The 25,033-nt window shown below is 42.7% G+C and overlaps 1 protein-coding gene, 2 long non-coding RNA genes and 1 pseudogene across 4 annotated transcripts; 1 reads left to right on the top strand and 3 right to left on the bottom strand.

Moving 5' to 3' along the window:
* Positions 1-2,694: 2,694 nt before the first annotated feature.
* Positions 2,695-5,092, bottom strand: LOC123043973 (uncharacterized). The gene is made up of 3 exons (XM_044466588.1): positions 4,801-5,092; positions 3,678-4,767; positions 2,695-3,586 (listed from the first exon to the last, which is right to left on the bottom strand). The coding sequence occupies exons 2-3, from the start codon at positions 4,550-4,552 to the stop codon at positions 3,304-3,306; spliced, it is 1,158 nt and encodes a 385-aa protein (XP_044322523.1). The 5' UTR covers positions 4,553-4,767; positions 4,801-5,092; the 3' UTR covers positions 2,695-3,303.
* Positions 5,093-7,001: 1,909 nt separating this feature from the next.
* On the bottom strand, positions 7,002-8,659 carry LOC123040862 (thioredoxin-like protein YLS8; annotated as a pseudogene).
* Positions 8,660-9,752: 1,093 nt separating this feature from the next.
* LOC123040863 (uncharacterized) lies at positions 9,753-10,376 on the top strand. The gene is made up of 3 exons (XR_006418300.1): positions 9,753-9,977; positions 10,048-10,160; positions 10,307-10,376. It is a non-coding gene; the product is annotated as an uncharacterized lncRNA (long non-coding RNA).
* A 10,797-nt stretch (positions 10,377-21,173) lies between these two features.
* On the bottom strand, positions 21,174-24,234 carry LOC123040864 (uncharacterized). 2 transcript variants are annotated; one of them, XR_006418302.1, is made up of 7 exons: positions 23,825-24,234; positions 23,668-23,746; positions 22,334-22,414; positions 22,075-22,159; positions 21,834-21,892; positions 21,572-21,683; positions 21,174-21,483 (listed from the first exon to the last, which is right to left on the bottom strand). It is a non-coding gene; the product is annotated as an uncharacterized lncRNA (long non-coding RNA). The 2 variants fall into 2 exon arrangements; XR_006418301.1 differs by having other exon boundaries at positions 21,572-21,742.
* Positions 24,235-25,033: the final 799 nt, after the last annotated feature.

The following is a 25,033-nucleotide window of genomic DNA, read 5'->3' on the forward strand; positions in this document are numbered from 1 at the left end:
TGGAATAAATTATATCTTGCCTTTTGCGGGACAGCTTTCTTTCTGCCATATCTGTTCTGTTTTCAAAACTTCAGTTTGACCTATACATTTAGCTCTTCTGTGTATGAATCAGAAATGTACATTTAGTTTTTAATTTTTAGAGAGAACATGTACATTTAGTTGTGCTTGAAGGGGGCAGGTCAACTTCCTCATGTACTCAAATATTGACATGCTTCTAGGGGGATGACATCAAATATTGACATGCTTCTAGGGAGATGACATCAACGCTGTGCTAATTTGGAAATGGATGAGTGACTTGAGGTTGTTACTGTAAAAGTCATCCAGTTGTTAGTAGGGGGGTTTTGTGAAATGCACATTAAGTGGGAACATGCCCCTCCACCAGAATCTGTACCATTGATCACTAATCCAATGAATCAGATTGCATTTTTCTATTTTTGCACTGGAAGCTCAGATTCTATACTAGTATGTGCCCACACTCCACTGTTGTTCAAGTAAATTCTCTGATGAGTAAGTCTGTAATTTATGAGACTTTTTCTTAATGAATATACAAACTACCATCAGGTAATAAAGGACAATGCAAAGTTTCAAGGGGACTCTAATCACGTTCAAAGCACTGCTAAACCTTATATAACTGGACTGCAGCTAGGATGAAGCAGCAGCAATACATTCAAAGAGCCAATAGCTAGGAAGCTCAGGAATAAAACACAAAGATGGTAATATTCTAACCTCTCAGGCTCCCTTCAAATGATACTAATGGACATGTTCTCTTCTCTGAAGTATTGATGTGAGATGGAAACCATAGACTGAAAAAATAGTGAAAAGCATTGGGGTTAAAAGCACTGTCAATCCATATACAATTGCAACTAGCAAAAACCAGCAGCAACAGATTCAGGCCATTGCTAATAGGTCATGAGAACTTTAGGAGAACTAATGGTAATCTAAAGTTACTAAGTTTTTCATTGTTTCATGACCCATTTGTTTGACAAGGCTTAGAAAACAGATGTTAAATCACACACAATTGCTCAAACAGAGACATGGTAAATCAACCACATTAAATTGATATTAAACTACCAGTAACAAGTACATGGTTTTGTTCCGGATAATTCTTCGGAAAACAAGGTGCCCTTCGGATAAAGCAAAACCCTTGCTGATGTGAGAACACTTGCATTTAACACAAAACCAATACTTATCAGTTCAGGTCATGAAAATTTATGCAGCCATCACAACCATGCATTATGATACTACCAATACTTGTCTATACATAGATGCTCCTAATGAATTGGTCGGGGACACTGGCTCTCCATATATTTGCCTACCAGTCTAATAATTTTGATTTGATTAGATGGATCCTGATGAACTGATCAAAGGTTGCTCCAATCATCTCTGAAATAAGTAAACACACACTGACACTGACACTGACACTGCCTGTGCATTGCTGCCATTGTATGCAAATTAGTTGTCTTAACTAGTACAATAATTTCTCTCTCCGACCTTTGATTTTTTTACTTTGAGAAAGGCACATCATAGGCCTATATGAGATGGATTCCTATTAACCCGTGAAGTAAATTCTCTCTCCGGCCTGTGGAATTAGCTTGACTTCTCCATGGCGAAGCAAAGAAGACCTTGTTACTGAACCACACGAAAATAACTATCGAAACCTTGAGATGAACATTGTGCACAGATCTTGGGAAGATGAGTGTGCTCACCCCAGTGATTGACGATGGTGGGAATGCTCAGTTGTCGATTAGTTAAAAGAAAACAAGCCAGTGCTCAGGTTCTTGGATCTGGACCAGCAAGTTGAAACATGAATGCATGGATGGTGAGTGTCTGGACAGGACAACAAAATATTTGGGGGGGGGGGGGGGGGGGGGGGGGGGGGGGGGGACGAGAAGGGGGGCTAACCTGGGTCGAAGTAGGTGGAAGTTGACCACAGAACAGTTCGGCACCATCGCCGGAGGGTGATAACCACAGACATGGCCGTCGCTGGAGGGGGGGCACCTGAGGTAAGGACTCTCCGGTCACCGGCGGAAAAGCTCGGACGAAGAGCAATGGATCTTGGCTGCCATCGCCTCCTGTTCGCTGCGCTCACGGTCGAGCCATGGCTTTTCTCCCCAACCCCAGGAGATGTGGGAACGTTATCCCAGGGAAACGACGCATCTGGTACTGCTCACAAATTACTGCAGATGAACGACTACTGTACACAAACTACTGGTAAATCGCTGTATAAGAGCACAACAGTATATCCTTTTTAAATCTGGAAACCCTCAAAATCGCTGGACAATTAGAAGAATCAGGATGTGACACAGAAACAGGGACATGAATACAGAGGCAGAGCAATGCCTACATCTCGAGAGTGCCTAGATGGTCGACAATCTCATGACAAAGCATGTTATCATGAGAATTCTGAAACCATGCTCAAAATTACTTGTTACCTGATTGATTTAAATATACAACAACAGAAAATATGAGCTACAGAATTATAGTACTACAAAACATGTAAAATTCAATGTGCAAAGGGAAACATCAAACCAAGGAAGTTCAAATTTATATTCGGGAGTACACAGAGGACAGTGCGAATTTAGGAGAGGACTAGCATCAGAGATAACCAGTGCATCTGATGGCACTTTCATGATAAAGGGTCATGTGTAATACATATTCCAGAAAATACATGATGAAGGGTCTGAGGATCACCAGTGGAGCAATAAAAAATTATACTGTATGTATTAACATGTTTCAACCAAAACATTAATTGACTTTTACAACTCGTGAAACCAAACACATCACTCAGAAGTTCACATAACAATACGGAGAACCTAAAAGAAAACGTAACAACAACCAAATTGTCCATGTGTTGAAAAGAACATTATTCAATCATCAAAATAGCATCCCAACGACCGCACGGTTATTATCCCACCTTGAACCTATATTGCCCACTTAATATCAAATTAAGTGAAGTATCAGCTCATCATGCATCATTCTGAATAGGAAGCAGATCATCCATGCAAGGAGTGTAGATGAATGACTCGAGTATGGGTCGCAAACCATAATCACGGTTGCCTAGGTATGGTGGATAAGGTGATCCCAAGTACTTTAACTTGGAGTTTTCCAGATAGTAAGCAAATCCTTGAAAGCGGTTGCCCAAGAAAGCAATTTCTTTGTAAGGATGGTATCCCAAGAAGTCCACGGCAAAGTGATAATCTTTGTAATCCATGTCCGACCCTCCTTCTAAATCAATGGCACTGTCATCACTAGAATCCCATCCATGCTCGGATTCTTCACTCCGACCATTTAAGATCCATACCTTTATCCTCTTAAGTGTTGGTCATGGTGTAGATTTAAATTTGTAAGGTTAGCTTGATGCTTCAGCTCCCACTCCGGTGTTTGACATGATTCTAATGTTTTGCACAATACCCACACTTGAAGTGTGTATCCACACAAAGTGGTGTAATAGACACCATGCTTGGATTTACCCAAATACCCGTATGTCGTAAGATGTGTCTCGCGCCCAGTTGCATCGACACCAAACCCAGTGGTATCTAGTTTGGGGGTTTTGATCACTAGATAGTTTTGTTTTTCCAATGACAACCTACATAAATAGCACAACCAAAAATAGCTTTGTAACAAGTAGCAACAAGACAATAATCAACAAAAGTACTTCATCATAGCATCATACATACCTCATGATGAAACCAGAGTCACAATGTACATAAAACGAAGCTCGCCAGTGGACTGCATGTCGTTGAAGCGAGTTGCGGCTGCTACTTGGTGCCAATGCATCTAACCACACATCCGACACAGTAACTGCTGCATCACCTTCACGAATAAATTGTTTCTCTTCCCACCGCCCAGTTTTTGACGAGAACACTTGCAGTGGGTAGATGTATGGTGGCCATTCCATTGATCCCAAAGAGTTACGCTCATGCTCGTAATCTGCTCTTGAAATTTGTGACTCACCAGGTTGAAGATGGGGTGGCTTTGGCTTCTCAGGCACATCAGGGAAGAATAATACATTGTAGTGCAGAGACATAGTTGGATCGAACATTAGGTACATACGATGGCGGTAGAAAAACAGGTGGCTGTAGGAAGTTTCCGTGCGCGGCGGCTCCGACAGGGTCGCCCACCGTCGTGTCGCTGGGTTGCACACATACATCCCCTGACTGTTTTCGTACAGGAGGAGACCGTTGCGGTGGTCCAGGACGCTACGATAGCGCATCAGCTGGCCAGGCAGGAAACTGAGCATGCCATCGATTGGGCTAGTAGTCCGCGGAGCGACGCGGGAGAAGAATCCGGACCTTCGCATCATGGCGTAGTTAACGTAGATGCCGTGCAGAGAGCACGGAACTTGATGCGCGACCGCGAGGAGCAGCCCGCGGGCATCGACGACAGCGCACCAGTGCTTGGAGACGCTCCGGCACACCGCGAGACTCCGTGGAGGAAAACTGCGGAGGATGTCCGCGAGCAATTCATCGGGGAGATTTTCCATTGCTGGCTGGCTATCGGCGACGTGCTGTGGGGTTAGGGTTTGGGTACTGCCTGCCGGCGACGGCGGCATATAGCTTTGCTTTGACTCCGAAGCCGAAGCAAAACAGGGAGATCGGTGTTGCTCGGAGACCACAGGGAGGGGAAGTGGGCGGGGCCGGCGGCGATGCAGCGGCGCGGGCGGGAACGGCGGACAGCAGGATAGAGGGTGGAGGAGGCGGCGGCGGCCGAGACGGTTGGTGGAGGGAGGAGGTGGCTGCGTGCGAGCGAACCCTAGCGGGGGCGGCGACGGCGGCGTGCAAGCGAACCCTAGCGGGGGCGGCGGCGGCGGCGGCGGCGGGTTTGGAGCGAGGGGACAAAGCGATAGAGAGTATGGGGTACGGGTCTGGGATCGAATACCTCTTATTCGAGTGCCAGTTCATATCGGCCGGCACGGCCCGTCCTGGGCCACGGGCTGTGCCGTGCTGGGCCGCGTGCCGCGCACTGACCCAAACACGCAGTGGTCGGCCGGTGCAGTCGGACGTGGCTCGCCGGGCTGACATCATGCGGACGTCACTCAAATTTCCTTTTTATTCTTTTTTTATCTTTATCTTTATCTTTACCTCTTTATCTTTACCTAATAACTAGTACCGGGCAAGAAAAAAGAGACACGACCTGCTTCATGTGCTAAAAATCGTATATCCCTCACAATATTATTGAGAAATTAATAAAATCGTATATCCCTCACAATATTATCGACATTTATGTGTAGAAAATTTCCATGTTTAACCTTATTATCGACATTTATTTCCCCAAGTAGTGTTCCTCTTATGTCGTCGCATGGTTTCATTCGAGTTTTTTTCCGCTATTATTCACCAATGAACATAGAAAGGGGTCACCAAAGGTATCTTCAGATATAACTTATCCAGGGCCATCATTTATGGTATAAGCTATATTCAGATATAACTTATATACAACAAATAGAGCCAACCAAAAGGTGTCTTCAGATATAAAGCCATGTAAAAAATTGTCACCCTGGAAAAATATTGCATGCTCGAGAGATCTGTATGCACGTTTCCATCTCTGTTTACAATTTGCGACCATGTGAGCATGGTCTATGTTACAGTAAAAGAAAGCGAAGAGAACTGAATCGAAACAGATGACCTTTGTACAGGAAGGACAAATAACCATGAATAGATTAGCTTTAAGTCACATGATGGGAAAAAGGTAGATTTACCATTGGGAAAAAATAGTTCTTATTAGCACTAAGACTCACATCAGGCATAAAAGATAAGGAATGCCAGAACATGGCATCAGTAAGAAAATAAAATTGCATAGAACAGAAGCACCACAATTTGAGTCGAAACCTAACATGGATAATAGACGATTACTTTTGTTTGAAAAAAATACATCAAAGCCTCCATTGGTCACTGAAACTTCTCCTGGCAGAATATATGGTTCAGCAGAAAGCTACACTACCGGCAAGTATGCAAGCTCATCCATGTTATCTGTTTTGCATCTTCTCTGAAATTAAGGACATTACTGGCATAATTGGTCCATCAATCACCCACTGCTAAGTGAAAAATAATTAATCAACTGAAGTGGGAGCACACACTATATATTAGATAGCATATCGAACAATACCAAATGTACCAAAACTCAATGAGAAAAAATTCGGGGCAAAACTTATCGATGAGATTCTTATCAATCATCATCATCTTACAAATAACAACTCAGGATGACATATAATTGTAAGCAGGTAGAACATTGCTCTTCTACAACAAAAGATTACGACAAGTTTATTGATCCAACTATTCAATAGTAGATAATGGTACAGTTGTGGGTAATGGAACAGACACATTCTATTTGTTACCCTGATTTATTAATTTAAAGGCAATTGAGAAGGAAATTTAAGATAAACATGGCCATTTTGTGTGAGCAAAATAACACAAACAGTGGCAAGAAATAGGATACAGAGATTACAACAATGTCAGTACACAATCTGACTTCATCTACCAAGACTAACAGTGGCAAGAAATAGGATACAGAGTTGCAGATTTGTTCGTAACAAAGAAAAAAAAAAGAATTTTCCGAATCACTAATTTTATGCACCAAGTATCATTCAAATAGGAATATGCAGCACTAAGATTGAAGAATAGTGAACCTGACCGAAGGTTGGATGGTCCGTAGTTTGGTTGAGGATAGAGATACCAAGGAATTGATGATCTCACTCTCTCTGTTTTAGTCATCAAGGGTGGCCAACAATGTTTTTTTTGTATGGCTACTGCATAACAGAAGACTGAACACATGTCAAAATTTACACAAGACCATACTTGATTCAGACATCTGCCCCATGTGTCTCTAAGCCACAGAAACTTGCTCTCATCTATTACTTCAGTGTCCTGCAGCAAAAGTTGTTTGGTGTGCTACTGGAATACTCCAAACTGCCAGGAAATCATCGATTGGAAGCGTTTCATGACTATGCTCATCCTTTGGAATATTTGGGATCCTTGAAACCACATGAAGAGACGGGCACAGATACCTCAGTACCTGTATTTGGTGGAGTAATCCCTGGGAGCAATCACCAGACGACGGCCTTACGAGCTCCTCTATAGACAGTCTCCACGATGTCAACAAACTCTTCCTTGTCTTTCATTGCCCAGTTGATCTTGTTGTTGTTTCTTGTCCCAAGATCAATCATGATGTGCTTGTTGCGGAAGAAGAACATCACCGTTCACGGGTCGTACAGCTCGTACATGGTGTTGAAGTCAGGAACCTTGGTGATGTCAACATGGTAGATCAGGACAAAGTTCTTGATGGTCTCAGCCACCCCTGACAGCACCTCATCCGTATAAACATGAACAAGTAGATAGTCAGAAACTCGTAATGAAGTCAACATTCAACAACATATAACCATGCTAGATTGACGTAGAACAAAAGCTTGCTAAAAAGTTAAACTGCAAGTCTGCATTCAATAATATAAAACCGCTAAGAAATTGGATTCCTTGCACAAAGTAATAAAACAATTGGCCGTTAATAAAAGAAGAAAACCGCTCATAGCTTTACTTCCTATAATGGCAAAGTAGATGCCACCCACGCCACACACACACAACCGGCAGCGGGAGCAGAACACGGATGATTAAGTGAACGCGGACAGTACATGATACTGGAACATTTTCATCAAGAAATAGAAAAAATATTCCTATAGTTGAAGAACATTTGCTTGTTCATTCACAGGAGGAGCTTAATTTTGATACCATTGGCAATTATTCCACACATGGCCATGAAAAAACAGAGTCAAAGCACTTACTGAAAAGGTCCCATTGGCATGCCGAAGTTGCTTTTTTACTCGATCAATTCTGAAAAGATCAATGCCAAGACTGATTAGAAGCTGGGCACCTTGTGTGTAAGGGGAAAATACACGATTTACTGCAAAGCCTGTGTAGAAAAGGCATGCGTCAAGATACTGCACTATTTACTTCCAATTCTGAACTTACAGTTCAATCACTTTAGTGATGAAAATAGTCTGAACAAAATAACATTTAACTAAAAAGCAACGGACAAAGCATGCATCTGGATACTGTAGAAAAGAAAGAAACCAAGTCCTCATGTTTGAATTTTATGTCCAAGGCAATGATAAGTAACAATAATAATGTATTGATTTTTCACAAAGGAAACATGTTCGTCTCCACATGAACTGGTTTGCTAAGACACAGAGGATAGAATAAATAGTGATTTTAGGGCCCCATTTTCACCCTTTGCTTCCCATTTAATTGGGACTCACGTGACCTTATCTTACCAATAGCGTCAGTCCTTTGAGTTGTGCATTATAAATGTAGTTCGAGCTAGCTGCAACACGTAATAGGTCTCTGCTCAAATATCCAGATCCTTAAATGTTTTACCTTTAGTTGTAGTCGCATCATACCACAAAATGCATTTTGTGAGAAAAATCGGAGTAGGAAGGAATCGGTGGGCAGCAGCCACACTTGGCTTACCAACTCACATACCCACAAAATTGATAAAAAGAATCCACACGACCTGACAGTAGGAGAACACCTGTTCACGCTAATGCATTTCAGAATTTTTTTGAGATTACTACCTCTACCTTGCTGCATCTTCCTCTAAATCCATCCCTTTAGATGTAATTACTGTATCTGGTTCTTGCCCATCCTGCAAAAATTGAGAGGAAATCAGAGAGATGAGGTTCTCCAAGGCCTGCCAGTGGAAGGTGGCGCTGCAGGTTGAGCGGGGTGGCGCTCTGGTGGCGACGACGGCGGGGCCCGGTCGGATCCGGGCAGATCTGGCCGGGACGGATCCATTTTCGGTGGATTTGGCGTGGAGGCGGCCGGATCTGGCGAGAATGAGGGCCGGCGGCGCCATGGAGGTCCCTGTCCAGCAAGAAAGAGGGAGAGAGGTGAGAGGAGATCGAGAAGAAGGAGGATAAGGGAGAGGGGCGAGGCGGCGGAGCGACCGGAGGCCCGGCAGGGAAGGTCACTGGCGGTGGGGCGTCGCGGAGGTGCGGGGTCGCCGGCAAGGCGGCTTGCGGCTGCGAGGGGAGCGAGGGCAGGAGGGAGCGGTGGAGTGGTCTGGTGGATTAGAGGTTTTTTTTCAAAAACGAAGCGTTTTCCTAGATCAAATTACAAAGGGACTGCGGGTTAATTTCTGATAAACCGAGGGACTTTTTTGCAAAAAGGGCAGCGACGTACGACCAGAAGCGATCGGTGATTTATTAGTAGGTAAAGATAAAGAGAATTGGGTTTCTATCGTCCGTCATCGCTATCGATTTTGCATAAAAGTCCTTCAGTTTATTCGAATTCAACCCGCAGTCCCTGTTTAAGTGGATCTGGAAAAACGCTTTAATTTTGCACAAAGGACCCTATGTTTTGGTATATTCAAAATGCGGTCCTTTTTACATGGGCGGCGCGACTGGAGCTTGCAGGGGGCGGATCCGCGCACGGCGGGGGCTTGGAGGCGGATCCGGAGGTGGGCGGCGACGCGGGGGGCGAGGAAGGCCGGAGCGCGGCTTCCCGGGCGGATCCATGGCAGAGAAGAGACTGGGTGGTGAGGTTGAGAAGAAGGGAGAAAAGTGGGGCGGTGCGGCGACCCTCGCAGGAGCTCGCCAGAGCCGGGTGACGATGGACGGGCGCGGGAGACAGAAGGATCCGGCGCGGCGGCGCGCACTCCTTGTAGTTGGAGGCGGGCCTTCATGGCCGCAGCGCCCCTCCCCCCGCGACAGCTCAGGCAGCGGTCAGATCCGCCCTCCCTCCCTCCCTCACTCCTCGCACTAGAAGACCTAGCCGCTGGGCCATGGTGACCGACGGCGATGATGACGGTGGTGGCTACCTCGACGATGGATAAAATCCGCTCCGCCCCTCCTCTTATCCGTCGACGACCGCTTGAATCCCGAGAGGAGAGGAGAGGAGTGGGAGATCCATGGCGGCGGAAAGATCCGCGCCTGGATCGGACCTGCTCGTCAAGGAGACCCACGCCATGGAGCTGCTCGTCAATGTTCCACCCTGGTGAGTGTCGATGCCATGGTTCTGCCCTTCTTCCCTCCCCTTCCCTGATGCTCTTCTCTCCCTCACGCAGGCACACATCCAACATCGCCATGGACCAGTAGCTCAAGCCGTCTTCTTCCAGATGGTGATGGGGTTCCCTCACCATCTGCAGGTCATCATCCTTAAGGGCTCCACCATCTGCAGGTCTTCCTTCTTCTCTTCTCTCTGTTGGATTCCATTTGATTTTTCTGCTCTATTGATGAAGCTCCCTCTCTTCTCTGCTGCAGTGTCTACAGTGGAGTATTTGCATCTTCAGTGCAAATACCTGATTGTATATGGATGGATTGTAGGGTCTAACCACCTTGATTTGATTCGGGCTGGAGCAGCAGCAGCAGGTCCTTCCTTCCATGGAGGGCATCCATAACATGACCCGCACAAGGAGCTCCAAGCAGACAAAGGTACCTGCTCCATTGTTGTACATGTTCGTGAGTTCTTTGTGATGATGAAACCACTGATTGGATGTCCTGATTAGATACAATCCATTCCATTGAACTGTGGGGACAACATGAGGCACATGTCTCTGATTTGTTGTTACTTTGGTTGACAATATGTATTGTGCATGCGTGTGTGTGTTGATAAGTAGCAGATTTGCTTGGCCGCCTGTGACACTCGTGCCAAATCCTTGACATTTCTGGGGTTATACAACCATCATGTTTTCTAAGGTTTTGTTTTCCCGCCTCCATCTCTTCCATGGCAAGCAACACAGGTTTCTTTGTTTGTAAATTAAGCAGTCTGGTAGATTTGGAAAGGAGGAACAGGGTACTGAACTGTTATATATCTGCACAAGGTACCTTTCAATTAATAAGATTTGTTTTTCTGTTCTGAATAGAAGGGGAGCCTTGGCGCAGTGGTAAAGCTGCTGCCTTGTGACCATGAGGTCACAGGTTCAAGTCCTGGAAACAGCCTCTTGCAGAAATGTAGGGAAAGACTGCGTACAATAGACCCAAAGTGGTCGGACCCTTCCCCAGACCCTGCGCAAGCGGGAGCTACATGCACTGGGGCTGCCCTTTTTCTGAATAGGGTACTGAGCCTGATAATTGTACCTTTCTATTCTGAATTGCATATTTGTAAGAATACTATGTTATGTAAGAACATGGCGGTGCAGTCACCCGAGGTGAAGAAGCTCTGTCACCTACCTCTACATCCTCCACTAGGCTGACAAGCACAACTGCTAACAAGTATGCTAATCCACCCTCACCTGCATCGCTTCCTCCTAGCCTGTGATTTATGACATGGAGCATGTTGTTCTGTTATCATATACACGAATCTGTCCATGCTTAAATGTGGTCATAGGTTGTGGAATAGGAGAAACAATATAATGTTCTTTAGCAGATGCAAACCTGTCCATGCCTTATTTGGACCAATAATTACTGGTGTTGCCTATTTGATATGTAAACATATTTTTTTGGATGTCACAGAAAAATGCCATGCTACTACATAAGTTTGAATCAAACAAATTAAATTTGTAATAAGATCCCTGAAAGTAATTAAGTGCTTCTTGAATGCATGGAAACAACAAGTTAGATATCTCAGAGGTACTATGTCATATATTCTGAAAGTGGCGCACATGGATATGTATTCTTGGTTAGCTTTATGTTCCATTTCTGTTGTACATGCTCCAAGAGTTAATGTGTTATTCTGAAAGGATATGAAGTGAATTGTCTTCTACTGCAATCAATGGGCATTTCGTTCTACACATATGTCCTGATGTTGTAGTGCCACTTGATTTCCTTTAAAATTTCAGTAACAATTGAGCAATATTGGCCTTCCCTTTTTCCTGTATTAAGTACTATTCATGGAGTCAAAGCTCATGGAGATGGTCTGTTACTGATTGCTGCATCTATAGAGCTCACTAATAAAATATCTGCTGGTTCATCTAACTTATTTGATCTATATGTTTTTGTTTACCTGCAACACAAAGAGAAAAACATGCTCAATTAGTTCATAAATTTTAAAATTGTGCATTTTGTATAATTTTTGCTGGTTCCAGTCACAGCATGCCAGCATCTAATCCTTGCAGCAACACCAGGACTAGACTTTGGATATTTTTCTATACATTTGACATTAAAGTTATACCAACTTGCATCCATCGATCACTAGCTATTACATCCAGTAGGTAATTATCTGATGTCAATGCAACATCCAAATCATTGAAATACGACCTCTTATTCTACACAGTTCTTTATGCTTTGACAAATCACAAAGTAGAAATCGATTTTAAGATAATCTATAATTATAATAAAACCAGGGATTGCTTTTCTGAAAGAAAAACAAGGGATTGTTAATATGTTTAAATATGAAGATTTGCAGTACTGTAGGTCCTTACCTCTTCTTTTCCAAAGTAGATAGGACAAAAAAATATGTCCCCACTAATCGGTACGTGCAGCAGTGAGGAACCGAGCAAAAGGGGAGCTTGGCTTCCAATGGGGTGATGGACAGATTGTAGGTGGGTGCTTGCCTCATATCTTCAATGTGAGAATATTGATTTCTCTTCTACTCCCTCTGTTTCTAAATATAAGTCGTTCTAGGGATTTCAATACAAACTACATACGGATGTATATAGACTATGTTAGAGTGTAGGTTCACTCATTTTGCTCCGTATGTATGTAGTGGAATCTGTAGAAAGACTTATATTTAGGAATAGAGGGAATATCGGTTAGTAAGCATTTTCCAAACTGTACGAAAAAAATGTTCAGGAGTTAAACTACTTTTCTTACTATTCATGCGAGATGGCAGAATACTTTGCTTACTATTCTCTTCAATTATTCCCCGATTACAAGGATGGCATTGTTCACGAGTTAATCTACTGCAGAAAAAATGACACACCATTGTCAAGTTGGTAGGAAATCAACCTGCTGTATCTATTTGTTTTTTTCTTCTGGCATGTCCATCCACTCTGTTAACACCAAACAAAGTAACAAACTTGACAAAACTGAAACTCATCTCCCAGATTTCTCTATGCACTTCCATAGATTCTGATATGTCCATTGTCTTTACGACTTACATTTTGTATGTATCTGGAAGCTAATTCAGCATGACCCACGAGTGTTGATTTGTATGTTAGTGTGATAGAATCTCACTGAAAAAATTGACAGAATAAAGGAAAATATATATTAGATGTGTGTTATAAGAACGAGTAGTCCATGCTGCCATGCAACCAATAAGTAGTCAGACTTTAAAACCATTGTCATGCAAAAATTAGGACAACTTTTGGAGTACTTGGGTTATCCGGGTTCTTATAAACAGGTTCCCTTTGTTGTAAGAGAGCAAGGTGCTAGCGGACTCACATGATGAGTTCTATGATCCAGAGAAGGTTGACCCTAGCCAAGAGGGGCATTCAGGCGACGTGGACTCACATGATGAGTTCTGTGTTCCACATAAGGTTAATCCACCATGAAGTGTCTTGTCCATGGAGGATCGTTGTTGGCTTTGAGGGAGACGTACAGACTGTTTCCTATAACCTTTCTATTTTTTTGCTTGGCTCATTCAGTAGCTTTTGTGATAACAGTTGTGGCAAGCTTTTGTTGGTGTTGGAGCTCCCAAAGTAGAAGGGTACTCTATTTTTGTTTGCTTCCCTGTTTCGTATAGTGTGCTTACTTCCGAAGGTACATGCTCAGATTCTTTGGCCTCGGACGTTGTAGATGAAAGCCTTGATGTACTATCAGCATTTTTTGCTAATGGGGGGACAGCCGTGTTCGTTGTAAAGGAAATGCATTAATCTTTTATGTTAACAATTTATATCGGGGAATGCTAATAGAGGCCATTTTGACATGTCTGCGAGCTGCCCTGCTTTAGATGAGGATGGGAAAATACATTGAGATACTTGCTTCCGGCTTATGCTAGACACAATCTACATGCCATGCCATGCCACTACTGCACATAGCGGTACAATCCAAATGCTGTTATGCCACATCGGGTTCTGGTTGGACGGTGGTTGAAATCGAAGAAGACACAACCTAAGCAATTTGGTTACCCCGTTGCAACGCACGGGCATATTTACTAGTATTTTATTTATTATACTAGCAAAACGGCTCATGTGTTGCAACGGAAGAAAAAAAATCATAATCTTCAATTGCCATGATAACGTTTTGCTGCATCACCGATAACATTGTGGCGAACATTTTGTTCAATTTTATTAACATTTTTTAATACACGAACTTTTTACAAAAATCATGAACATTGTTGATTTCCCAAACATTTGTTGTCAAAATTAAGAACATTATTTGAATATGTAAACATTTTATAAATTATGAAAAAAAATTGAATCCACAAAATTTTATGATTTAGTAAAAAAAATAAAAAATCTCATTTTTTAAATTTTCAGAACTTTTTTGAAGTACCAAAGTATTTAAAGGAGAAAAAAGAAAACATAAAAGAAAAAGTTGAAATTAAAAAAGTTTGCCCGCACATGGGCCGGCCCAAACAGGTGCGCTGCGTCTTCTTCCAGCGTGCAGTATAGGAGGTCCCTACATAGGCTGGCCCAGGCTGGGGGATTCCCTGTGTGAAACATTTTTTGTCACTTATAGGTGGCATCGATACCCCTCAAAACAAACTTATGGCATCGGTGGGTAATATTTTGCAGCTAACGGCAATTTATGTGGCATGCTGCCAGAAGCACTAGTGACCTTATTATTAAGTATAGAAATATAAATAGATAGCACATATGCCCGTGTGCTGCAACGGAAGAAAAAATTGACGTGTCAACTAAAACGTCCAACAACATCGCACGATAGCGTTAGACGATGCCACCGGACAGTTGTAGGAAGGCCACCAGCGCAGCACGCTGGGATCCGATGATGCCACCCGACAATAGCAAGGAGACACACGCCGAGGTAGAGAAGAAATGTAGAAGCTGTAATAGCACAAATGCATTTTGGAGCTCGAGCTACATGGAACTTGTTTTTTGTTGAACAATTCAATAAAAATATTTCAATGCGGAACAATGCAAAAAAAAGTCTTATTTGGTAAGTTTATAAATTAACAAATAAAAGGAAAGAGTAAATATTCTCCCATGAAATTCTTATTGAATTGGAATACTTTACCATGATTGAATAAGAGTAAAAATAAGGATAAGTTTTTAAGAAGAATTACATTATCTATAGAGAATTCATATAAATATACACACACATCTATATATATTTTAGATCTTCTTTCTTGACTATACTAGAACATAAGGGCGAGCGTTGCCGTGCCCGTGCATTTTATTGGAAGAACAATACAAACATATGAGAAAATCTGGACATCACAAAAAGGAAAAAAAACTTACTTCAATATAGATAGTTGGGCATTATTGAAACTTTAGGTATAAGTTGCAAAATTGAATGCCATCTAAGTCAGCATTGGATTGTCATTGTGCATTTTTTTTGTCTATGCATAACATTTGCTAAGGCATTTGAATAATTGAATAAGTGGTGGATCATATTTGTGTGGTATGTGCCATCGTTCATTGTAGCCTTGCCATGCTAAGGAGAAACCCTTGGTCCGTCCTTTGGACCAGGCGGCGGCGATGGCGGCGTCATGGCGCCGTCTTCTTCTTGGAGGCGCCGTCTTGTTGCTCAAGGAGTTCCGGTGGCACGACCCAATTTGGTGTTGGCTTCTACTATGGGTGTGGGCCTCCTTGGCGCAATATACACCATCACGGGCGCTCTCTCGATGATGTCGTCTCTAGATCCGCCCAGGCCCTACCGTCCACTTGCCGACTTCTTGTTGGCGCAATGGGTGGGGTAGGTTGGTCTGTGTTGGCCTTGAGTTTTGATCTTGTTGTAGAGGTCTCCGGTGTCGGTTGTGATGCGGTTTGGTTGCTCTGTGGCTTGCCCCATCGCCATCGGCATGAGGTTGGCCTAGGTGAAGCATGTATCATAGTACACGTGGTGGGTGTGTTTGATGGATGCGGATGCTAGTTCTTATGATTGGCGTTGCAATGGCCGAAAGATATTGTATCCAGCTTCTTTGCCGCTTCTCCTTTAATATATAATATGCATGCTAATACATATTCCCGAAAAAAATATAGTTGCTACGTAGTTGAGGAATAGTAAAAGGAACAAAGAATGATGATGTCCTCGTTTTAGCCTTGCAAGGTAGATGCTGCGTAGTACAGGAATATAAAAGGAAAAAAGAATGGTGCAGTAGAACCATAGGTAGCCAAAGTTTTTTTCTTTTAGACAAAGGTAGCCAAAGTTGCACGCTACTTTCTTGCACCATTAATCATGAAGATAGGCTGCAGCACCACGGATCGGCAGCCCGATCGCTCTCATGACAGAAAATAAGTCACCAGGCGGCCGGCCTCACAGCCCACCACAGCCTGCGGAGCAGTGGCCCTTTTGATGTTGGTTCGACTTCGGCCAGTTTTGCTGAGCGAACAGGTGCAAATGAATGCTACGGGAGGATGGAATGATCTCACTCGTTTATACGCTTAATCGGACGGTTTAGCATCTCAAATCACTATGGAGGCTCCTAACTAGCTGAGTTATACTGTTTAGTAATATTATATTTTCCTATTTTAACAAACTTTATACAAAAAAGCTTAAAATTTTCTATTATCTATTAATGTGTATCTATCTGTACCATATTAGTTCTGTATAAAACCAATGATTTTCACTTTTTGTTAGCTCATGAATCAATGTATTTTTCATGAAATTTTACACACGTGTAGTATGCATCCATATGTCCATGTGGAGTTTTTTTCAGCATTTTTATCTGAAACTTTGACATACGTGTACAACAATCAGGGCTCGAGCATCTGCACTCTAAATAATGTTGGGGAACGCGGTAATTTCAAAAAAAAAAATCCACGATCACGCAAGATCTATCTAGGTGATGCATAGCAACGAGAGGGGAGAGTGTGTCCACGTACCCTCGTAGACCGAAAACGGAAGCGTTATGTCAACGCGGTTGATGTAGTCGAACGTCTTCGCGATCCAACCGATCCAAGCACCGAACGTACGGCACCTCCGCGTTCAACACACGTTCAGCTCGATGACGTCCCTCGTACTCTTGATCCAGTTGAGGCCGAGGGAGAGTTTCATCAGCACAACGGCGTGGCGACGGTGATGATGAAGTTGCCGGCGCAGGGCTTCGCTAAGCACTACGACGATATGACCGAGGTGTGTAACTGTGGAGGAGGGCACCGCACACGGCTAAAAGATCAACTTGATCAACTGTGTGTCTATGGGATGCCCCCTGGCCACGTATATAAAGGAGGGAGGAGGAGGAGGCTGGCCTAGGAGGGACGCGCCTATAGGGGTAGTCCAACTAGGATTCCCAATCCTAGTTGGAGTCCCCTTCCTTTTCCAAGAGGGGAGAGAGGGAAGGAGTAGGAGAGGGAGAAGGAAAGAGAGGGGGGCGCCGCCCCCTCCCTAGTCCAATTCAGACTTGCCATGGGGGGCACCCCTTGAGGCCCTTCTCTCCTTTCCCGTATGGCCCATTAAGGCCCACTACTTCCCCCGGCGAACTCTCATAACTCTCCAGTACTCTGAAAAATACCCGAATCACTCGAAACCTTTCCGATGTCCGAATATAGCCTTCCAATATATCGATCTTTATGTCTCGACCATTTTGAGACTCCTTGTCACGTCTGTGATCTCATCCGGGACTTCGAACAAACTTCGGTCATCAAATCACATAACTCATAATACAAATCGTCATCGAACGTTAAGCGTGCGGACCCTACAGGTTCGAGAACTATGTAGACATGACCAAGACAAGTCTCCGGTCAATAACCAATAGCGGAACATGAATGCTCGTATTGGTTCCTACATATTCTTCAAAGATCTTTATCGGTCAAACCGCATAACAACATACGTTGTTCCCTTTGTCATCGGTATGTTACTTGCCCGAGATTCGATCGTCGGTATCTCAATACCTAGTTCAATCTCGTTACCGGCAAGTCTCTTTACTCGTTTCATAATGCTTCATCCCGCAACTAACTCATTAGTCACAATGCTTGCAAGGCTTATAGTGATGAGTATTATCGAGAGGGCCTAGAGATACCTCTCCGAAACACGGAGTGACAAATCCTAATCTCGATCTATGCCAACCCAACAAACACCTTCGGAGACACCTGTAAAGCATCTTTATAATCACCCAGTTACGTTGTGATGTTTGATAGCACACAAGGTGTTCCTCCGGTATTCGGGAGTTGCATAATCTCATAGTCTGAGGAACATGTATAAGTCATGAAGAAAGCAGTAGCAATGAAACTGTAACGATCATAATGCTAAGCAACAGATGGTCGTGTCCATCACATCATTCTCCTAATGATGTGATCCCGTTCATCAAATGACAACACATGTCTATGGTTAGGAAACATAACCATCTTTGATTAACGAGCTAGTCAAGTAGAGGCATACTAGGGACACTATGTTTTGTCTATGTATTCACACATGTACTAAGTTTCCGGTTATACAATTCTAGCATGAATAATAAACATTTATCATGAAATAAGGAAATAAATAATAACTTTGTTATTGCCTCTAGGGCATATTTCCTTCAGTCTCCCACTTGCACTAGAGTCAATAATATAGTTCACATCACCATGTGATTTAACACCAATAATATTCACATCTGTATGTGATTAACACCCATAGTTCACATCGTCATGTGACCAACACCCAAAGGTTTACTAGAGTCAATAATCTAGTTCACATTGCTATATGATTAACACCCAAAGAATACTAAGGTGTGATCATGTTTTGCTTATGAGAGAAGTTTAGTCAACAGGTCTGTCACATTCAAAGCCGTATGTATTTTGCAAATATTCTATGTCTACAATGCTCTGCATAGAGCTACTCTAGCTAATTGCTCCCATTTTCAATATGTATCCAGATTAAGACTTAGAGTCATCTGAATTGGTGTAAAGCTTGCATCGATGTAACTCTTTACGACGAGCTCATTTATCACCTCCATAATCAAGAAATATTTCCTTAGTCCACACTAAGGATAATCTTGACCATTGTCCAGTGATCTACTCTTAGATCAAAATTGTACTCCATTGCCAAACTCAGGGCAGGGTACACAATAGGTCTGGTACACAACACAACATACTTTATATAACCTATGACTGTGGCATTCGGAATGACTTTCATTCTCTTTCTATTTTCTATCGTGGTCGGGCTTTGAGTCTTACTCAACTTTACACCTTGTAATACAGACAAAAATTCCTTCTTTGACTGGTCCATTTTGAACTCTTTCAAAAACTTGTCAAGGTATTTACTCATTGAAAAATCTTATCAAGCGTCTTGATCTATCTCTATAGATCTTGATGCCCAATATGTAAGCAGCTTCATCGAGGTCTTTCATTGAAAAACTCTTATTTAGGTATCCCTTTATGCTATCTAGAAATTCCATATTATTTCCAATCAATAATATGTCATCCACATATAATATTAGAAATGCTACAGAGCCCCCACTCACTTTCTTGTAAATACAAGCTTCTCCAAAAGTCTGTATAAAACCATATGCTTTGATCAACTCATCAAAGCGTATATTCCGACTCCGAGAGGCTTGCACCAGTCCATAAATGGATCGCTGGAGCTTGCACACTTTGTTAGCTCGCTTTGGATCAACAAAACCTTTTGGTTGCATCATATACAACTCTTCTTTAAGAAATATCCATTTAAGGAATGCAGTTTTTATATCCATTTGCCAGATTTCATAAAATATGGCAATTGCTAACATTTTGATTTAAGCATCGCTACAGTCGAGAAAACCTCATTGTACTCAACACCTTGAACTTGTCGAAAAACCTTTTATGACAAGTTGAGCTTTGTAGATAGTAACACTACTATCAGCGTCCGTCTTCCTCTTGAAGATCCATATGGCTTGCCGATCATCGGGTAAGTTCACCAAAGTCCACACTTTGTTCTCATATATGGATCCCATCTCAGATTTCATGGTTTCAAGCCATTTCGCGGAATCTGGGATCATAATCACTTCCTCATAGTTTGTAGGTTCATCATGGTCTAGTAAGATGACTTTCAGAATAGGATTACTGTACCACTCTGGTGCGGACCATACTCTGGAAGACCTACGAGGTTCTGTAGTAACTTGATCTGAAGTTTCATGATCATCATCATTAGCTTCCTCACTAATTGTTGTAGGAATCACTAGAACTGATTCCTGTGATGAAGTACTTCCCAATTCGGGAGAAGGTACAATTACCTCATCAAGCTTTACTTTCCTCCCACTCACTTCTTTCGAGAGAAACTCCTTCTCTAGAAAGGATCCATTCTTAGCAACAAATATCTTGCCTTCGGATCTGTGATAGAAGGTGTACCCAACAGTTTCCTTTTGGTATTCTATGAAGACACACTTCTCCGATTTGGGTTCGAGCTTATTAGGTTGAAGCTTTTTCACATAAGCATCGCAACCCCAAACTTTAAGAAACGACAACTTTGGTTTCTTTCCAAACCACAGTTCATAAGGCGTCGTCTCAACGGATTTTGTTGGTGCCCTATTTAAAGTGAATGCAGTTGTCTCTAATGCATACCCCCAAAATGATAGTGGTAAATCGGTAAGAGACATCATATATCGCACCATATCCAATAAAGTGCGGTTAAGACGTTCGGACACACCACTACGCTGTGGTGTTCCAGGTGGCGTGAGCTCTGAAATTCCACATTGTTTTAAATGAAGGCCAAACTCGTAACTCGAATATTCTCCTCCACGATTAGATTGTAGAAACTTTTATTTTCTTGTTATGATGATTCTCCACTTAACTCTCAAATTCTTTGAACTTTTCAAATGTTTCAGACTTGTGCACTACAACAGGACCCCACCTATAGCAACGCTTTTTTCCATATCTATAAGTCCATATATGCGTTGCAAGTGCATTTACCAACGGTTTGTGATGCGTAGCCTTATCCAGTGTTGCTAGCGTATAATGCAACGCTTATGCTATTGTTGGTAAAAGGAACCGTTGGAAGAGTACAACAAATAAAACCAACTTTTACAACACTTACTTATGTTGGTGCTTAATGTAGAGGAATCCAAATCACATTACTTGGCAACGGAGATTTTGCAACGCTTCTAGTGTGTTCACTATAATGTGAATAATATTATTATATTTATATATTGCCAAAAATTAAATTAATGTTCCACATAATGTTGATACTTGTGTACATCAAGTGAGGGAAGAAAATATACCCACAAAGAGGAAGAAATCATGTATTGAATAAAACTGTTGAATTACAATAGTTTATATTACAGGAGGAACATCATCCAAGTGCTATGCATAATCTAAAAATTTTCTTGACAACGAAGATTAAGCTGAAAGCAACTATCAACATCCCTACAACTTAACTAAAACTTAACTGGGGAACATCACACAACAAGAACATCATCCCTACAACTTAATTAAAACTGAAAGCATCCACCATCATCATTATTATGAACCAGGACATCATCATCATCATGATCAGTGTAGTATACTTTCCACACACCCATATAATCATCCAGATATCTTCTGAATCTACAAAGAAAATAACAAAATGAACGGTTAACACACAATGCATTGGCATGACGCAAGTAGTGATAGAGGCAGGATATTACAGACGTACAAAGGTTGAAGGCCATGCAATCTTCGTTTTTTCTGCATTACCGAGTGTTGCATTTTTTGTGAATCCATACCATATCTTTAGTTTTCACAAGTGCCATATCGACATGCACTGCCTAGAATTCATTTGTAATTTTAGCACCATCAAGTTTAAATTTAAGACCACAACTTACAACTGTAGCAAGAGCAAACACGAAGTAAGAAACAAGTAAACAAGCTAGCACTATAGTTTGAACAAAAAATTGTATATGAATATGGAAACATACCACCATGAGTGTTAGTTGTTATTGATGACTAATCCAGCCGCCACAGTATACGACACAGCCTGCAGAATAACATGGCTCAGTAAAATTATATGGATAGTAGCCAGAGTGCTGTTGTGCATTCAAGGGCAATGATGAAACCAACACCGGAAACGGATTTAGTCATCAGAAATTGAACCAAAACATTACGCTCTAGTTGGTTTCAGTCATCCAGCAGGAAATAGACAAACCTACAGGTGCTCACCACGCTTTGGAACAAACCTACAGCCCAAAACCCACTGAAATGAATCTATATGGCCATCACCAGCTCCATTGCTAATTCTGTACACCTACAGTCAAAATGTTTGGCGTGAACAAACATATTATTTATTGCAACATAAATCCACTGGAATCTACAACCTCAAATTCTATAAATATGCATGGACAGGAGCATACAACATAAGCACAGCTCAATGGCTATGGACACAACAAGAAGGAACACGGTAGGGAGAGGGAGAGTATACCATCCATGGCATCGTCCATGAGTTGCTCCATGAACTCTGCTTGCTCCATGGCATCCCCCTACATCGACTTGGTGCATGCAGCTGCAAAACCAAATATAGCTCTTCAAAAAAATCTCCTTATGATGAATATGACTGCACCCTGATTATGTGCATAGGTAGCACCAATATCCATAACGTACAGAAATAAAAAGGAAGGACGCAAACCTCTTTTGAATTATTTACATTAGTGAAGCCAAATCTTAACTTCTGCTAGGACATTTAGAAAGAAAAGATAACTTTTGAGGTTGACATGGTCAAATTAGCATGTCACGGTGTCTTTCCAGCTCCAGGGAGAGAATTATAACAAGTAAGAAGAGAGAAGGCACAAGATAATTTACAGCTGATAAAATCAAGCATGCCATCCCCACAAAACCACTTTTTTGCTCAGCACTTCGTTGTCACATCCCACTTGGATTAATATATTTCTTTTGTCACGCACATGCATATAGTACTGAACCAACTCTCACTCTCGAACCAATCTACAATGTAACGCCATAAATTTCATTGGCTAGCACATTTGATGGTTCTTTGTAACCCTCTTCTAGAATTAACATGAAGGCTCTAATAGTGCTTCTCATACAGCAAAACGGTGCAATCTGTGCATACACCAAGAAAATAAAAAATAAAACAAAGGGTTCTTTCGCTCAAATCATCAGTCGTTACTTAATTAGTTCAGTCTTCAGACATAGAAAAAAGTAGTACTCATGCAAATACATGTGGACCTGACAAATCTGTGCCCGTATTGACATCTATGCTAAATATTTCTACTATAAAATCAGATTATACCAACTATGAAAATAATGAAATATTTGTAGCAGTAAATTAACTCCTAATATTCCTTGCTATTGTTGTTAATTTGGTCCTTACGGAAGGCCAAATCGGAAGATTCTACTCCCTTAAACTGAAAATAACAGCCACACCTAATAATTACTAATGAGATAATAGGAATGTCGTCAGAGTAACTACAGTGAAGATAAGCGCAAAGTATGACTGGTCGGCTTAGCACACAACATTGATCTGCTGTACAAACCCCTCATGCACGCTGTGCAGAACTTAGGCATGCTGATGCCTTGCCACCATATTGGTGCCGTACTGTAGGTGTGTTCCTAGATTCATAGTTTTATCTTTACCTGGGTTATTCAATAATCTCCATGAAGCTATGTTGATCCTTTTGGCTGTGAGGGAACATCCATCGCGATGAAGACGAGCCATATCAATGAACTAAAGAAAATCTAGCAACGCAATGAGGGGGGTAGGAAGCGCCAGTCTTAACCGTGGTAGATCAAGGACATCACCTGAAGCCAGAGGAGGAAGCAACGTGGCTACGCCCCAAACTGCAGTAAGGCTATCCACTGGTCGTTCCTACTTGCACATCTACAGGAGAAGAGAAAATCTAAGATTAGAGAAAGGGGGATAGAGAAAGGACGAAGCTAGAGGAGGGTATGTACTCACCGGACGAGAGGATGACGACATGGCCACTGGTGCCGGAGGCCGGAGCCGATTCCTGAAACCCTAGCCATGGGGTAGGGTCACGGGTGGGCTTTGATGGCCGTGAGCGCCGGATCTAATCGGGTGGGAGGGCGCCGTGGTGCGAGGGGACCTCAGCCTGTGCTTCGCGGTGGCGGGATTCACCGTACGTCGTTTCAAACAGCCACCGCAGGTGGCGCAACGACGAGCCGTGTGAAGAGACAGATGAGATGTGAGAGGGATTGGGTGCGGGATGTGGTGGATCCGGCAGCCTCCGGAGCCCCAAGGCGGGAGGAGGGGAGGGGGGACCGGCGGCGAGGTCGTCGGAGGAGGAAGAGGAGGAGGTGGGTGGCGGCGATTTGGGAGAGACGAGGGAAGAATCAGGGGGCTGTGTTTCTCGCGCGCCTCTCTATCCTCTCCTCTGTTTATTTTTTTCCATATGTACGAGGCTGCAAATCCGCAACGCATATGCTGCAACCATAACATGCGTATCTATATGAATTTTACAACGTATAGTCAAAATGTTGTAAATTTTGTGTTGCTTTATAAGGGGTATCCTTGTAGTGGTGTTTCATTAAGTAGATATACCCATATCTGCTTAAATCATCTGTGAAGGTCAGAAAATAACGATACCTAATACGTCTCCAACGTATCTATAATTTTTGATTGCTCCATGCTACTTTATCTACTGTTTTGCACTATATTGGGCTTTATTTTCCACTTTTATATTATTTTTGGGACTAACCTATTAACCAGAGGCCCAGCCCAGAATTGCTATTTTTTTGCCTATTTTAGTATTTCGAAGAAACGGAATATCAAACGGAGTCCAAACGGAATGAAACCTTCGGGAACGTGATTTTCTCACCGAACGTGATCCAGGAGACTTGGACCCTACTCCAAGAAGTAACAGAGGCGATCACGAGGGTGGGGGGCGCCCCCCTAGGGTGTGCCCCCTTGCCTCGTGGCCCCCCTGTTGCTCCACCGACGTACTCCTTCCTCCTATATATACCTACGTATCCCCAAACGATTAGAACAGGAGCCAAAAACCTAATTCCACCACTGCAACCTTCTATATCCATGAGATCCCATCTTGGGGCCTGTTCCGGAGCTCCGCCGGAGGGGGCATCTACCACGGAGGGCTTCTACATCAACACCATAGCCCCTCCGATGAAGTGTGAGTAGTTCACTTTAGAC

Source organism: Triticum aestivum, chromosome 2B, assembly GCF_018294505.1.
Source record: "Triticum aestivum cultivar Chinese Spring chromosome 2B, IWGSC CS RefSeq v2.1, whole genome shotgun sequence".
Lineage (NCBI taxonomy): Eukaryota > Viridiplantae > Streptophyta > Magnoliopsida > Poales > Poaceae > Triticum > Triticum aestivum.

Bases quoted from the DNA above. Each gene is read 5' to 3' on its own strand.
- LOC123043973 (XM_044466588.1), bottom strand. From the start codon at position 4,552: ATGCCGCCGTCGCCGGCAGGCAGTACCCAAACCCTAACCCCACAGCAC. The intron at 3,587-3,677 runs GTATGTATGATG...CTATTTATGTAG, and splicing joins GACTCTGGTTTCATCATGAG to GTTGTCATTGGAAAAACAAA.